At 43.1% G+C, this 13408-nt stretch overlaps 1 protein-coding gene across 5 annotated transcripts in view; it reads left to right on the top strand.

Annotated features, from left to right (window-relative positions):
- ARMC8 (armadillo repeat containing 8) overlaps positions 1-13408 on the top strand; it is a 63214-nt gene that overhangs the window by 8077 nt on the left and 41729 nt on the right. For 3 of the 5 annotated variants that reach the window (XM_051782414.1, XM_051782413.1, XM_051782417.1), the window contains one exon: positions 6372-6443. The exons of the other annotated variants lie outside the window; for them this stretch is intronic. In XM_051782414.1, the coding sequence (XP_051638374.1) occupies positions 6372-6443 (72 nt within the window). The remainder of the gene's footprint in view (positions 1-6371; positions 6444-13408) is intronic. 5 annotated transcript variants of the gene reach the window in all.

Raw genomic sequence — 13408 nt, 5'->3', positions numbered from 1 at the left:
TTCATGTGGCTGTTTGGGGAGAGCTGTGAAGGAAGTGTTTCACTGCTCTGGTGTCACAGAGCAGGGCATTTTCTGAGTGTGAGAATTTCTGAGTTCTGCTGAACTGCAGCTGTTTTCCCCTCACCTCTTTGGGGATAATTCTTCACTCTTAGGACCTAGTTTGATTAAATAGAGATTGAAATGCTGATAATACAGAGCTCTAGCTACGGTTGGTGTGGTTTTGTTGGTTTGGGATGTGTTTTAGTGTGTAAAGGTTACATAATAAAAGCTGGCTAAACTCCCATCCTCCACTGACTTCAAGCAGTTTAACTTTGAGCTACATTGTTCTTAAGACTGAGTTTTCTATCCATTAGCGGTCTCATGCAACTTGTAGCACAGTTTCCAGACTCAGTGCAAAGGATGAGGTGATAAAACATGCTTGGGAGAGGTGGGAAAAGCAGCCTCTCCCTCTTGTCAGTGAATATAGACTGGGAAGGAGCTTGTTAAGCTTGATCAGAAGGGCAGCAGGTGAACTGAGTGATGTGAGCTCTCACAGGGTTTGACAGGAGAGGGGTCTGCAGTGTGTCACACACGTGGGAACTGGGATAAATCCAGGGCAGGAGTGAGCTGTGAGTATCTCTAACTATGAGTATGGATCACTGAAACACATCCCTTTCTATTTGGTAGACTTTCCTTGGCAAGAGAACTTATGACCAGGTAAGTTGCCTCTCCAAAGAGGACACTTCAGATAGTTCTGTGACTGTGATATGGAGGAGTTGGACTAAATGATCACTTTTAGCATTATGTATGTTAAATTCCACTGCTCTGCAGTGACAGGTGCTTTGTCTACAGCATTTTGATTTTCTACACTGAGACTCCAGAACTGAGAAAAACTATGGATTGAGGTTTTTTTTTTTGTTTAAATATTGAATTTGTTTAGTTTGCACTGTATGTTAATTGTGTCACAGTTAAAGTGTTAAAATTCAAATGAGTTGAGTAACACTGTCTCCATGTGCTACTTGGTTCTTTGCTGTAAAATCATCTTTTTCACCGCATCAACTGGTATTTTTTGAATGGAGTTAGAAATCTTGAAACTTTTCTTCCCAACTTGATGATTAACCTTAAAAACCAGCTGATTTATGACTTCTGTGGTTTGCTTGAGTTGTCAGGAGTTTTTAATGTTTTATTGCCTTGGTTGGACCAGTAATCATGTCAGTACAAACACTGAACTCTTAGCTAAGGGGGTAGCAAACAGCTTCAAGCCACAGCAGTGTCAATCCTGGAAATGAATTCTGCCACAGTAGCCATGGACATACTTTAGCCACAACATTTGTCATGAATTTCTGGTGTTGCATTGCATCTGTCCATAAAAATAGGAAAGTGGAAGAAAAGGAGAAGGAAGAGGAGGGAAAAGCTGTAGAAAACATGATTGTCCAAACCTCACCTCCACGGAGAGCTCTTGACTGGAGTCCAGCCAGCCCAGGTGCCATTTGCTTGTATGACCCTTAACTCAGACTCTCCTGGAGCTGGGGCAGAGGATTTTCATTTGGGCTGTGTCCTTGTACCAGCTCCAGTCCCTCAGCTCTCTGGCTGCCTGCATTTGAGTTCTTGAAGGCTTTGAGAACCCTGCTCTGCGTCATCCCATTGTTGGTGACTCTGCTCAGCCTCTGGTGGATAAATCTCCTGGTGGGGCTTTGTCTGGAGCTTCCTCTGGCCCTGTAATCAGCTCAGGATCTCCTGGAACTGTTTCATATGAAAAGTGAAAGCACTGACCTGATGTGTCCAGGGCTACTTTTCCTTCTGGGATTGTTCCTCTCGTGCCTGGAATCCTTCTCTGTCTAGGAACCCCTGAATGTGGCCACCTGCTCTGTTTTCAGAAGCCATAGATGAGGAAATGTCCTGCAGGCTCTTTGTTTCCTCCTCTTCTGTGGAGTTCCTGTGGCTGCTTCCTCAAGTCACTCTGGCTTGTTTGGAGATCTGTTGTGTTGCCTTAGGAAGGCTCCAGGGCTTCCTCTCAGGATTTTATTTCTTCTGTTTGTGCCTGATTTCCTGTGTTTAAAAGCAGAGGCACAACCAAATCCTCCCAGGGGTGTCATTGTCTCCACGCTGCTCCCTCAGGGTCTCCCTGGCAGCAGAGGTGCAGGGGTGGATCCCTGGGATGCTGGAGAGCTCTATTCTTTCCCAGCTGGGGCCTGAGCTCACTCTGCTGCTCTGTTGGGTTTTAATTTAGTGAGAGGAGTCCCAAACTCAGAGCTGAACTTCAGTGATTTCTGTTTAGAACAAAGTTCAGCACTGTAACTTGCTTCTACGATAATAATTTCCATTGGCAGGCTGGAGTGCTGATTTTCTCAGGGCTTAGACATTTAATAATACTATTTTTTATTGGTTAGGAATCCTTGAAACTTAAAGGCCATATTTTACTCACAAATTGTTATATTTAATACTGCTTTTTGCTTATCTGAAGCAGCTATATCTGGTGCCTTTAAACCATCACACATTTAGCTTCAGAATAAAAACAGTACTTCATGCACAGTTGGCAGATTAGTTCCTCTTGTAACTCATGGCAGGCTGCAGTTGGATGGAAATTAGACTTTTTGGTGAGTTTAATGTACTCCTAAAATACTTTAAACACTCATGCTGTGCTAATACACTTAAAAACTAGCATGCATTGCATTTTACTTATAGCTAATTAATTGAACTGATTACTTCTGGCTGCAATGTTCTAGAACACTGTGTTAGAGCTGATAAACCTCACCCAGTAATTGTTCCCCCTTTTCTTGAGTTGGTGGGAAGAAAATCAGTCCTGCTGCTTTTCCAGTCTCCACTTTGTTTCTGACTTAAAGCTGAGTGGTCACAGAGTTGAGCTGATGAAACTACATTCTTACTTCTTTGAGAAGCCATAGGAGATGGAAAAAGCTGGTTGGGCACTTCAGGAAGGAATATTCTCAAGTGTTTAGCTAGGATCTCTTTGCTGAATTTTGTTGTTGGCAGCCTGTATTGTTCCTTCTTGAAAGTTTTTTTTTCATATAAATTGCTGGGTTAAGGAAAATGTTGGCATAGATACCAACTATCAGATTTTAAATCTCTGCATTAGAGTGATTGTAATTCAGGTTATTTTGTTAAAAAACTTGTAATTTAGTTTGAATATAAACTGTAAGATTTAATGCACAGGCTATTTAAAAAAAAACCCAACCCAACCAACGTCGAGTGCATCTCAGGAGCACCCCCCTCCTGGGGGAGGTTTTGGTCTGTACAAGCTGCAGTTGTGAGGCTGAGGAGCTCAGCAGTGCTGGAGTGTTCCAGGTCCAAGGGCAAGGGCCCCTGTCTCCCTCTGGATCACAGACTAGTTGGGCTCTGAAGTTCCCATCTCTCTGTAGTTGTGTTTGTGCTGCTGTTCCCTCCTCCCTCATGCCTGGGACTCCTTTTCACAGAGGGAATGGGAGCAGTGACATTTGGAAATATTAGTTTTGGACTAATAATTCCTGGGGTTTCTTTGTCACCTCTTGTACCAGAAAGTGATCTTTGCTGCTTTTTTCCCTTGGATGAATCTCATGGCATTTTGGATCTGAAATCAGTCAAGCTCCAACTCGTTGGAGGTGATGTTTTCAAATAAGGGAGTTGCCCTCAGTGTTTCCAAGGTTCATGATTCACCAAGGACCTGGAAATCTATGACAGCATGTGGTAACTTCTTTTCTTCTCAAGGAATTACCTCCCCAATCAGGAAAATAGTCATAAAATATAATATGGAATCACGTAATTATTTTTTATAGTACACAAAAAAGGTCTGCTACTATTCAGCACTGGATTATGGTATTTTGAGGATGTTCTTGCTTTCCATATCCACCTGCTCCCAGTGTATTGAGTAGGTTCATTTCTGTAAATAGCAAATTGGAAGAGAGAAATGTGGTGGGGAACTTGGGAGTGCTGTGATGCCCCCAAACATGGGGGTCTTTGGGGCTTGTCTTTGACAGGCTTTGGTCACTATTGATTTTACTTGCTTGCAGGTGCAGATGTTTGAATGTCCATGTGTTGGATTTGTCAGACATCTCAAGCTTGTGATTGATATTTCTTGTCTATCCACCATGACTTCAATGAGAAACTTTGTGACCTGGGAGGGAAAAAGTCGTCGGAATCATTTCCAGATCAGGACTCTACCCTCCCTAACCCTCTCAGTATGAGTGTTATATGAGTGTTATGGAAGTTGGGCATACTCCTGCCACTTGTGAAAGGGTCTCTAAATTGAATTCTAATAGCCAGTAACTATTATGTATGAAATGGTTTTAGGGTTAAGCTATTCTCTTGTGGAGTTGGGGCAGGAGTCAAAAAATTGGCTGGTGGTGTTTTGTTGTTTGTTTGTTGTTTTTTGTTTTTTTTTTTTTTTTTTTTCCACACAATATGGTGTAAAATCTCCTGAGCAGAGCATTAAAATGTCACCCAAATCAGTGAATGTTCAGAGTGCTGGGCTAGTGTCCCCTCTGTGGCCTCCCAAGGTGCCTCTGCAGACCCCTGATGTGGTGCAGCCTTTCTGAGGCTTTGGTGCCTCAGATACCAGAGAGGGGCCTCTTTGGGAGTCCTGGAGTGGCCTGAGCAGGGAATTAGCACATCTGTTGGGACAGCTTCCATTATTCCTTTGAGATGCCTGATTGTTGTTTCTGCCACTGTTTTGGACTGACTCTGGTATTTTAAAAACCTTGAAAAACGACCGGGATATTTGGATATCAAGCGTTCAGCATAGAAACCACTGAAGGCCTGTGTCTGGTTTTTATTGCAGTCTTCAAGTCCACTCCTGAAATTTTCTGGGGCTTCCAGCTTCGTCTGTCTTCTGATCTTGCTCTTTCCCCTCTCCCTCCTGTCCCGTGGGGTGAAGTCAGCGAGCTGAGGGCGATGGAGCAGCGAGGCCCGGGGTCTGTGCTGGCAGGGCCCTGTGTGCTGAGGGCTCACTGGGGTTTGCTGGCTCTGCCTGGGCTCAGCTGGGCACAGAACAGCTGCTGCCACTGCTCCTGGCTCCTGGCTTGGAGCTCTGAGATCACATCCTGCCTCCAGGGGTTCCCTTCCATTGCCTTAAAATTCCTGGAGCCCTCTTCTGTGGCTGGGTAAGAGCACGAGCCACAGGGAGAAATTCAGGAAGAACCTTTTGCTAATGGAGGTCTACAAAGGTTCTGTTATGCCAGCAAATGTTGCCTGCCTTGGCTAAGGAGTTTTTTTACCTCTGATGAAGTGAGTTAAACTTGGGACAGCTGGTTGTTGCAGTGCAATGTGTTCAGTGAGCACCACAGCACTGTGTGGTGTTCACTGCTGGCCAGGGTGGATCTTACACAGCAGGGCTGCTCTAAATCCCTTTAACTTTGCAGCTGGCAGGTGAAAGAGTGGCAAGAAAATACGCTGATTTAAAGCAGCCACTAAGGCTCCCAAATTACCCAAATGAATTATGGGCGTAGTTAAACAGTGATTAATTTATCAGTTTTGCAACTAACGCTGCAGTAATCCAGTTTATTATTTTTTGTTGTTGATAAAAATTACCTGAATTTGGTCTCTTTTTATTCTCTGCTCTTAAAGGTCTCTACAAGTACAAAGTTTCCTAGAAATGTATCATCTTGATTTTCTGGAACTGGTCATATGTTGCCAGCTTGCTTTCAGGTTCTCTGACGTTCATGTATGTTCAGGATGGTTTTAGGATACAGTAACCATTTCCTAACGAGGTTGCAAACCACGCATTTGCACAGGAATTCTTAGTGTGCAAAAGCAGTGTCCACGTTCCAAAGTGCTTCCCCTGTCCCTGTACCCCAGCATGGATGCCTCTCATGTGTTTAACCTTGCAGGAACTCTCAGGCAGGAAAATGCTTTTGTTCCCGCTTTGTTCCTGAGATTTTGACATGCAGATGTTCAGGTGTCCTACTGAAAGGAAGCCTGGGGTGAAGAGGAGAGTGAAAGTCTGGTCTCTGGAGACTGGTCTTAGTTCCTTGTTCCTTTTTTTTTTTTTCCTTTGAGCTTGTCTTTTCCTGTAGAATATTCACTTAATATTTGAAATTACCAACATTTAACTTCCCAACCAGTAGTGGGGTTTTTGAAATTATTTTGGAAGTCTGGTGACTGTCTGGGCACAGGGAACAAATATATCTAGTTTTCTGCAGCAATAAGAGCTCTTTGTGTGCATGTGAGATAGCTTGGGTTTTTGCTTCCCTGCAGAAGCTGGGATGGACTGGAATCCCAGAGCTCTGGGTGTTACCTGTGGGCTGAGGACACTGTGCCCTGGAGCACTGCTCAGTCTGTAGTGCAGCATGGACATGTGCAAAACTGCTTGCTAAGCCTTCATGGAAATGGTAAATTCTAAGATAAGCCCTCAGTACCTCAGCGTAATTTACCAGGGTTTGTTTTTCTTTCTGGATTTACAGAGATATGAAAAATGCTGTAATTGGAAACAACAAACAAAAAGCCAACTTGATTGTTTTGGGAGCAGTTCCAAGGTATGTCCTTTGCTACTCTCCTTTTCACTGATTGACAACAGGTCTGGAATAATGAGCCTTAGATCACAGGCACTTTTTTGTTTTAACTTTGATTGTAGTTGACTGAATACTTGCTGTAATGTAACTGAGAGAGACTTGAAATATCTGTTAAAGTCATGTATTACAGAACAGGCTGTTGAGTAATGCTTTTAATTTAGAATTTCATAGAATTCTCTAATGTAGTCCTGGTGATTTTTATTAAACTTTATCAGCTCAGGAATCAAATCTAATTTTTGACATTGATATCAATGATGGATGGAAGTGGTTGTACCTTAATCCTGTTCTTCAGCCAATTGCCTGGTGAGTTCATAACTGAAAATGTTTAAGGCTGTGTTAAAGATTTTATTTAAAAATATTAAAAAACATCTGAGATAATTTGCTTGTCTTCTCCACCTGCTTCAGAGGATTAAACCCCATTGATCATACTTTATTGCTGCCTTGCTGCTTCAGCTGATGAGCTCGAGAGCTGCTGCTGGCTTGTCAAAAATGCTTTTTATTTGCAGAGAATATCTTCTCACTTACAGACTGAGTTTGTATCAAGGCCAGCCCTTGAAATTCTCTAGGGATTAGCAGTGGGGACACCCCCTCCACAAAACCTGCTGGATTATCTTCTGTTTTGACCGAATACAAACAGGTGAAGAGAAGACTTCACATGAGATGGAAAGATTGAAGTGGACATTTGTTGAAGATGATGGGAAGTTTTAAGGAATGTCTTTCAGCAGCAGGCCCTAAGGGAGTTTTGCAACTCCTGCTGACTGTTGTGGTTCCCATTTGAAAAGTGACAGAGGATCTCCAACTTCCAAATCTGGACTCTGCCCGTTCTTTCATTTTGTAGGACTTGTGTTCCTTCAGTTTTCCTGCTTTCTGCTGCTACTTGTTCTGTGCCCAGGAATGAAAATGCACAAGTGGTTTCTCTTTGTTGTTGCTAGTGCCTTCTGGCTGCCTGGGTAAATTAAATAGTTAATCTAGAACTGCAAGTAAATGACTGGATTTGGAAAACTCTTAAAAAACAACTATCACCCTTGTCCTCACTTCAGGACAAGTTTTTTCCAATGACAGGAAATCCAATATCAAGGCTTTCAAATGAGGAGAATAGATGAAGGTAAATGGACTGGATAATTGTGAGAAAGGACACTTCTCACTGGCTGTGACTTAAGTGACATCATCTGCCCCCAGGTGCCTTCCTGAAGGCTGTAGGATTTCCCCAAAGTGCTGCAGACAGACTCAAACACGTTATAGACCATTTGGATGAGAGAACTCTTTTGGTTGGGCTCTGTCAAGGTGGAGGGAATCCACTGGCCTTTTTTGTTAGATAGGGGCACCTGTGGAATTCCAGTCTGCAGAGCCACACCTCCCTCAAAAAGCAGAGGAGTGAGCAAACTGCCATCCTTTGGATTGGATCTCCTGCAAAGTCAACAAGGAGAAGAGTTTCCTTTTCCCAGAGTTTGAGCACAGCCTCCCAGGGGAAATTGATTCTTTCCTCTGGTGGCCTGGGAATTGTTAGGATTCTGCTGCTGCTTGGTCCTGTGGTTCAGCTTCTTGTTTACCCATTTCTTGCTTCCCCCTTCTTCCCCAAGTGTTCCTCCAGCAAGCTTTTTCAGAAAAGACCCTTTAGAGCCAAAGAGCTCCTTCAGACCTGGCACTTGGTGGAAAAGAAAACAGTGGGTTCACATGTTAGAACAGACTCATGTGAGGTTTGGAAACAAGTCTAGGAAGTATCTTGTGTTTTAAATGGGCCCAAATACTACTGATATGTGTGTAATAGCCCTATTATTTTACACTATTAGACTACTGCTTGGAAAGAAATGCAAAGTCCCTGGAAGGTCTCCATGCTGGAAAAATGACTGCATTGCTGTCAACTCTGGGCCTGTGGCCTCCTGAGTCCATGAGCTGTTCAGTGGTGTCATCTTTGGAGAGGGAGATGTATCTATACCTTAAATGAGTTTTTTTTAGGCCCTTTGAAGTTCAGCCTGACCTGTGGTCACCACTGACCCCTTGTTTTGAAGGGGGTGCTAAGAAAAACCCAGGTGATGGAAGAAAGCTGGCAGAATTGCCATGTCTGGACTTAACAAACTTAGAGGTGTTAAAACTGTACAAATGTGTGCACAGACATGGTCTTGGATGTTCAGAATGTAAATGTAGCCAAACCTATATGTGGATTTTGTTTCTAAAGAAAAGATTTTCTATATCTCTTCCCAGAATCAGGGAATTTCAATTCTCATGGAATGCTGGCCTCGGGCCCCTTTGTCAGGACTGCAGGAACCTTACTGTTTGAAACTGTTACTTTCCAGTAGCAATCCCAGAAAATAGAATTTCTAGGGTTTGGAGGGGAAGAGTTATTTTCAGGTCCTGTTCTTTCAGTGGCAGGCCAACTTAGCCTTGTCTAAAAGTGGTTTCCTACTTGTACTGTCCTTCACCTTTTTTTCCCTTCTCCCACACATAAGTGCCAGCAGAGACCGAGGAAGTCCCGAATAATTATTGGTGTGCTCCTTTACTCAACAGTTTTATGACAGCAAATACTGCAGCTTTTGTGTCTGTCTCCATGGCAGACACCTCCTCAGAGCCCAAGTTCAGGATTTAATGCTTTCTATCAGTTGTTCTCCCAGCCTAATTCCCAGGAAAATGCCTGAGTACTCAGTTCAAATGTGAATTGTTCCTGTCTGTCACTCTGGTGGGGCTTCTGAACTGACTAACCCGTGTTCTTTAGCACTTAGTCTGCAGTGCTGCTGCTCCCAGTTCTCCCAGTTGTAACTGCTGAGAGATGGAATTGGAAAAGAGAAGCATTCAATGAACTGAACACGTGAGTAGGTAGCTGTGAGTCAGTGTTAGGCCTGTGGAGCACTGGAGAGATGCAGCATTGCTGCTTGGTCATCCAGCCACCGAGGGGCCCTTTGCTCCTGGGATGTGTTTCCTCTTTCCCTTCAGCTGGTGGAGGGCAGAGCATGGAGCAGGCAGGGTTCCATTCCAGCCAGCAGAGCAGGGCTGTCTGCCTGTCCCTTGTGTTACCTGTCAAAAACCTTCCCTGAGTCAAGTTAGTGCTGATCTACTTATTGCTGAGAGTGCAATATTTAAAGTCTAATCCACTTCCAAGGTAGTTTCTCATTAGGAGCTTCAGTTATTCCTTTGCTCCAAAATGAATACAGAGTTTTTAAATCAAATCTTAATCCCAACCACCCAAGACTTTTGACAAAAACACTAAATCATTCTTGTCACTTACCAAAAATGATTTTCTGACTTCCAGCTGATTGTTCTCTTGTCACACAGTCAATTCTTTGCAGCTGTAAGGTGGTAGTGTGCTTTTTCCCAAGGCTTTCTCTAGGTAGATGCACCTCAAAGAACCTTATGTAGTCAACTGTAACCTTTCCCAAGTCATTTGTTAGGGGTTCTTTGGAGCACATTTTAAAGGACCTGTAGAAGTGCTGATGGATTCCTTTCTGTGCCATTTTTGAATTTTCAGTTCTGCCCAGCATTCTGTCAGGTTGTCTGTGGAAGTGAAAACTAATAGATTTTTTTGAGGTTTTAAATTATTTCTAGGGCTGTTGAACACACCAACATGGACACCTCTGAGATTTTATATTTCAGTTTATTGTTAAACACAATCAGATTCCTTCAGGCAGTGTTCTTTTAGAGTTTGCAAAAAACAAGAAAACAAAAGACTGCTGCTTTGCTACTAAAAAAGATGAGAAGGAAAATGCCTTTGGTGGCTCTGTCCCAGGCCCATTAATGAGGTGTTCAGTCCAGACCTCTTGGACCTCCTTACGAGGCCAAGGCGCAGTTTCCTGATGCCTCGTTCTGTTCTTCCTGCACTGGGCACTGGGATCCTTTGTGTCATGTGCCCCACAGGGTAGGGATCTGTGCCCAGATGTTGGGGTTGGTGTGCTCAGGGGAAGGAGCTTCACCTGCCCTGCTGATAATTTTCAAGGTTTCCATTGCCCTGGAGCGGAGAAAGAGGTGGAGAGCAGGGGCCCTCCCAGCCTCCTGTGCTCCTCCTTGCTTTTGTCTTAAACAGAAGTCAGGGCCTGGTTGCATAACGAGGTGTCTCTTAATGAGGACTAACCCTCTCCACAAGGGTGGTAGATAACCTTGTTCCAGTTTTCTTCTGGCCCAGCTCTGAAGTGCATGCGAGTCAAGGCAAATATTTGCAGTCAGCAGAACTTGTTTAAAGGCTGTGCAGGCCCCTGTCTCTGAAATGCCTGATCCAATGGAACCTGTACCTCTGATAGCACCTCTGCTGTTGTGTGTTTTTGTTAGAATTGAAGTTTTGGGTTTAAAAATGTCGTGTAGAAAGTAGCTTTACGATATATTGTGTTATTTGTCCCTGGGGTGCTGTAAGAGTCAAATCTGTCCAAAAATACTAAAAAATGTGTTCTTGATGTCCTGTTTCATGTGCAGATGCTGGATATTGGATAGTGATGTCAAACTCAGTGGGAATATAGTTTGATCTTTTTGTGAACAGTGGAGAATTTCAAGCTGCAGGTGAATGGGAAGTCAGAACACTTTGGATTTTGTTTTAAGGTCGCTTGGCACCCTCAGACAAAGACCTTTTAGAGCTGGTTTGTCTAAATGAGCAGTAGTTTTTCAGATGGTGGTCATAGGCTGGCTGATGTTCTAATGTGATAAAAATACTTCCACACAGGAATTTCTGGAAGACATAGAATAAAGTTTGAATGTTGATGTTTTGTAAAGGTAAATGGAATGAACAGTTCAGTGAGGAGCTTACAAGACATCAATCTTGAGCAAAGTCATAAGATGGTTGAAGCAAGACTGGATGAAGATGTTGCTTTATATAATACCTATTAACACATTTTTTGTGAAGCAGAAAGCTTTTGTCATCTCAAGAACAGTACTAAACTGAAGCAGTGTAATTCACTGTGTATGTTAAAAAGCTGTGAGTGTTGTTTGTGTAAGTGCCTTGATGTTTGGCTTCAGGGGCTGTGTGTTGATCCCACATTCTTGTATAAATGGCTGCAAAGACAGGATGTATTTATGTTTTGCTGAATGATTCATGGAGTGGTCTTAGGGGGAAAAATTGGAATAAATTTAGCTCACACAGGCTGCAGATCTCACAGTGCTAATGCATTGGGTATGAGCTTTTTGGTGGAGTAACCAAGAGGAGAGGCTGTTCTGCAGCAACTTGAACATCCTTCAAGTCACTCCAAAAGTGTGCACGTGTGAACAACTTCAGATATTAAAACTCCCCAATATTGGATTTCGTTAAGTGAACGAGAGTCAGATTGGATCAGGTTTTGTGGTGTGTATGGAACAACTCATGGAATATTAATGCAAGTGAGGATGTCTCAGCATTAGGATAAATTACTGGAGCTGTAAGCTGAGACTCCTTGTGTTATTCCCAGAGGAAAAGCTTTCTTTGCAGATAAATTCCCTACTCATAACAGTGGATACTGCTCCACTTGGCTCTTCTAGGAAGCTGACAGTACTACTGGTGGTGTATGAACTGTTTCAGCAGCAGTTATCTGTGCTGTGCAGGTTTCTGAGGGAGCAGAGTTAGCCCAGGCCCTCGGATCCAACCTCTGGAGATGTGGAACGGACTTGTCACTTCCTGAGGGGAGACTGTGACATCTCACTGCAGGATAGATTTCTTTGCCTAAGAGTCATAAAAATCACTCATGTTTTTGAGTCCTTGTGTGTAAGAATCCATAACTATTTAATTTGTCACTTCAGGTGTTGTCGTACAGAAATTATTCTGAGTACTTTTGAAATTATACTTCATTCTTGTTTTGGAAAATTCTGTGGCCAGTGATTGCTTCCTGTTATGTCTGAAAAATAATGCCTAAAAAACCTTAAAAAGAGCAGTTTTTTGAAAAAAAGTGTGTTACCCTATCTTGTTTGAGCTATTCTCATCCATTAGTTGAGTCCACAGTTTGGGATTGACTCTCACTGGGACTTGCAGCGCCTTCAGAGCTCAACCTCTGTGCCTGGGGCAGCTTTTTATTCCATGTCCTGTCAGCCTGCAGTAAATCAGACACCTCAGGAGTGATTCCATCATCTGTGCTTCCATGGTAGAGTTCCTGGGTCTTCAGTGGACTGGAAGACAAGAATCTTCCAGGCAGAAAAAGATGTAATCAGAATTGTGGTAATTCCAGCAAACAACGTTTTCATCGCTTTTGCAAGGGAACTAATAATAAATATTCAGATAATCAAGGCTGAATTAAAGCTCTTATTGATTCATATACTTTGATAAAAGGTGTCTTAAGCTTCATCAAACTGTTACCCTGAGCTTTGTCTCCACTGCCTGCTGTGAGGTTTGAGGAAGTGCTGACTTTCATCTCCTTCCCAGGTGTCTTAACTTCAGAGGCTTTTGTGACAATTTGGAAGTGGGCTGGAGTGTCAGAGAGGAAATTCCTGGTTTTTTTTTAACTAAATGAGGTCCGTGTTCAGGCTGGATTGGTGAGGTCTAAATCACACACGTCTGTCTTACACTGTGGAACTCTGGTGCTCCTCCCCCAGCTCAGTCATCCTCAAAACCAGGAAAATCTGCACTGTTTACCTCCCTTGCACTGTAGTTACCTCTTGTTCAGCAGCTGCTTTCCTTTTCTGCTTTAGAAAATCCGTGGTTTTCCCAGGTGAGTCTGATCAGTGGCTCAGAGTACATCACACCTCAGCTGTGGTTTCTGGGCACGGTTGTGCCTGGTGTTCATTGAAGTGTCTCTGGATGGATTTGCTGACCTTCCTCCTTTGGGTATGATTGCCTGGATACATTCCTGACATCTGAGAAAGAGGCTTTAATCAGTTCATTGCCCTTAGAAGGGCAGAGACAAATGGAGGAACAGGTACTCTGTATAAATATTAGAGAAAATTATCTTAAGGAGCCTTGTAGACATTTGAAAAAAGTCCAAATACTGCATTTTAAAACCTCGGATTAATGTTCTTGAAGATGTTGTGAGATCTTTCCATTGCTTTATTTC

Source organism: Manacus candei, unplaced genomic scaffold, assembly GCF_025592945.1.
Source record: "Manacus candei isolate 608988 ecotype Guabito, Panama unplaced genomic scaffold, ASM2559294v1 h1tg000015l, whole genome shotgun sequence".
Lineage (NCBI taxonomy): Eukaryota > Metazoa > Chordata > Aves > Passeriformes > Pipridae > Manacus > Manacus candei.
The sequence above is the reverse complement of the archived record's forward strand: the minus strand, read 5'-3'. Positions and strand labels throughout refer to the sequence as shown.